The sequence below is a fragment of the Diaphorina citri genome, unplaced genomic scaffold (assembly GCF_000475195.1).
Source record: "Diaphorina citri unplaced genomic scaffold, Diaci psyllid genome assembly version 1.1 scaffold151, whole genome shotgun sequence".
Lineage (NCBI taxonomy): Eukaryota > Metazoa > Arthropoda > Insecta > Hemiptera > Psyllidae > Diaphorina > Diaphorina citri.
In genome coordinates, this window is record NW_007377588.1 from 73,730 (window position 1) to 77,386 (window position 3,657).

Below are 3,657 nucleotides of genomic sequence, written 5' to 3' on the forward strand. Positions count from 1 at the left end.
ATCCCGATTCTATCCATCTTATAACGACCATTTACCGGATTCGGGCTGGCAGATTGGTCATGACATGTTAATATTAGCATCTTGGCGATGACGTTTCACTCCTCATGCATGACAGATCAAGGCCCTAGAATCAAGTGTACATTTTCATCACCTCGCTCCCATGTTCACAAAGCAGAAACATAACTCTTCAGCCTAAGGCCAGAGTGGTGACGTTCGCGAGAATCTTTCTGATCTGTGCTTGGTGTTGCGAAACGTAGAATAATATCTCTAGTAGGCGTAGGTATAATATCTCTAGTAGCGCGGTCAAACTTTCTTGACTTGGCGGGACGGAGCGCTACTGCGCTCCTTAATACCTCATTTATACTACTGCTAGGATGAGTCTGAAAAGTCCCTTTACCCCCGCAGTCTGAAGTTTGATCTCACAACCTTATGTCCACCAATCTCGCTCAGACCGTTCGTCAGACACCTAGTTCTTTCACACTGTCTGAGAGACCGCGGTCTGAAGCTTTCTCCGCCACACACGTTCCGAATTTCCGTCAGACGCTCTGAGCGTGGATGGCTGGCATTTAGGGCAGATCAGACATGAAGTTTTGCTCGAACTTGCAGTACACATGTACGACCTAGCGAAAGAGAAGCTTCCGAGGCCAAGTTGGAAGATAGATTTGCAGATAGGGGAATTGAGGCGAAAGCCGGCAGGTGCCCCTTTTCAATCGCCCACCAAGGGTGGATGGAAGGGAGGGACTACTTGAGAGATAGAAAAAAAAATTTGCTGACAAATCGTGGTGTGAACAAATCTTAAATTTAATAAGGAACAGCGAATCTGTGGCTCAAAATTCACACCCACTACACCCTTAGCCGTCACAAATCCGAAGTCTGCCCTTGTCTGGGTGCGTCATCGTCATAACATTGTAAGCTTAGGCAATTCATTAGGCCCTCTGATAAATTCGACAAGATTCGGGAAGTAATCTAAAACAAGCGACGATTTTCAAGGCAATAAAAAATTCGTTACTTCGAATACGAAAAAAAAAGAATAAATTCGAGAACTATGGATCGAAAAAGATGCCGCGTTCTCTTTCGCACACGTCCTTGATATTTTTTTTTTTCGAAAATGAATTTTTTTTTATAAAATCCACTGCAGATAAACGTTGCCAAAAACCAACCAGACACTTACAGACCGCATTTGGATTTTAGCATTTAATAGGGTAAGCCAAGAAAATTTATTCTCCCATTTTTTTCCGCTTTTCTAATAATTGCAAATTAGAAAATTCGTTTCTCTTGTCATTTTTTAATTGTGTTCGAAGTGGAGTTTGATAAATTTTCATTTCTGAATTGAAATTCTACCTGGTGCACCGTATTAGTTCTGTTTTTGCAATAAGGAAATAATTAAAATCGTCTGCATTCGAGCGGTAAGAGTAAATAGTGCAATTTTGTTTGTACGGCTCAGTGCAAAGTGGTGTAAGTGTTAGTGCATTGATATAATCCAAGTGTCCATCGTAAGTACTTGGGGACATTTGTCATCCCAATTACATCCGATATTATCTTGATCGGACATTTGCCATTTGGAATTTATTTAATTTAATTTCTTTTGGAATTCAATTGAGATTCAACAGCTGATACTTTTTGAGCATTTAAGTGTATAATTATGTAGATACCTACTAGGTGTGAAGCTTTTACTTCATAATTTATTTTTGCAAAAAATGTTACTTTTCAAAGATATTGTTGCAAAGATAGCTTTTGAAAGGCTAACCACGCAAGGTTCTAGTTTTAAAGATAGTTTTTGAAAAGGTTAAAAATTGCAAAAGGATAAGATTCTTCACAAATTTATTGGACGGACGAAAAGAAAGTTCGAAGTCTTCATAAAGTAAACTATTTTTCTCTCTAATTTGTCTGTTTCGTTATGATCAGTCCGATTTTGAAAGGACATCATTCTCTCATTATATTTTGGACTAATTTTTTTCGTAGTTTTTCAACCCCTTGTTTGGCTGATTCAATGATTTAATTATTAATGAATTATGATACTCGTTTTCCAGTTAATGAATATGATACTCGTTTTCCTTATCCAGTTCTTGCTCAAACTCTGATCTTCGCTTCCCCCTACCTGCTCTATGCGCTATGCTCTCCGCTCCATTCGTTTTGAGCCCAAGACGGTATAAGTTCCCTTACTAATACTTCTCAAGCCGTATTTTATTGTGTGACCTTTTTTTTTTTTTTAGTCATCATACGAAATTTCTCTTTGGACTAGTTTGGACGTAATGGCACCACCCCACCCGTTTCCAGTCCAAAAACAAATTTCGTATGATGGCTAAAAAAAAAGTCACATGATAAAATACGGCTTCACATAGCAATACACGTCATGGGTTGTTCATGAGCTGTTTTATAGACACAGAAAGACATTTACCCGCATCCATAACACCAAATTGACTCCTTTTCTTTTTCCCCCAGGCCCCGTATTCAGGCCTAGGCGCGTTTTACCCTTAGCTGTAGCACCAAATTGACTTCTTTCTCTTTTTCCCCCCAGGCCCCGTATTCAGGCCTAGGCGTGTACAGAAAGACTACTCATCATTCTTCGCCCAACACAGTCTCACGAACAACTACCCAGGCTATAGAGTGCCCCCCGGTACACAGCACTATATTGAAGAGGGCACCTCCAACTTGTGATACCGCGCTACCTGAAACCATCACTTCAGGGGGAACACTTTATACCTGATCTTTCTCATATTTTTACGTATCAATTACCATTATTATAACTTATGCTAAGTGTTAATTTTTTTTTACGTATGCTACCCTATTTTTGCATTTTTTTTTATGCTTTGAAAAATTACGATTTTTTCGGCCTTGCTCGCTTTAGCTGGATTTTATTTAGCGAACCAGAGCTACCTGTTGACTTATCGTCCAGAAGTCGAAAAGAGGATAGGATTGGAGAGAACGAACGAACGAACGAAAATCCGACCCGGTCGGGATTCAAACCAGCGACCTAGCGCTTGTTTTTTCAGTTCTGTTCTTAGATTTCACGCTCCAAGAAGAGGTTGTTACAAAGATCCCTCTTACCTTATCAAGCCAGCCTAGTTAGCTTGGTTGGTAGAGCGTCTGCCTTGTAAGCGCTAGGCCGTGGGTTCGATTCCCGCCCGGGGCAGATTTTATCCTGATGGGATAATGTTCATTCTCCGAACGGCTGGCTTTTTCCTATCCTGTCTTTCTTTACTGTTCTTAGATTTCACGCTCCGAGTAGAGTAGAGGTTGTTACAAAGATCTCTCTTACCTTATCAAGCCAGCCTAGTTAGCTTGGTTGGTAGAGCGTCTGCCTTGTAAGCGCTAGGCCGTAGGTTCGATTCCCGCCCGGGGCAGATTTTATCCTGATGGGATAATGTTCATTCTCCGAACGGCTGGCTTTTTCCTATCCTGTCTTTCTTCGTCATTCTTCTCTTTTCTATTTCGGGACGATGAGACCTTAGCAGTTATAGCTCCCTCTGTGAAACCTCTTAAAAGAAAATCCATCTTACCTTATCATCAGCCAATGCTACAGTTGCTCCTAGACTATGTCTTTCTTCTCTTTTCTATTTCGGGACGATAAGACCATAGCAGTTATAGCTCCCTCTGTGAAACCTCTTAAAAGAAAATCCATCTTACCTTATCATCAGCCAATGCTACAGTTGCTCC

General features: G+C 40.7%; 1 protein-coding gene across 1 annotated transcript in view; it reads left to right on the forward strand.

The window, feature by feature from the left end:
* The window catches only part of LOC103505110 (pollen-specific leucine-rich repeat extensin-like protein 2), a 32,121-nt gene extending 29,335 nt beyond the window's left edge, over window positions 1-2,786 (forward strand). The window contains exon 5 of the mRNA XM_026820486.1: window positions 2,485-2,786. Within this exon, the coding sequence (XP_026676287.1) occupies window positions 2,485-2,658 (174 nt within the window). The 3' untranslated portion in view covers window positions 2,659-2,786. The remainder of the gene's footprint in view (window positions 1-2,484) is intronic.
* The last annotated feature ends 871 nt before the right edge of the window (window positions 2,787-3,657 follow it).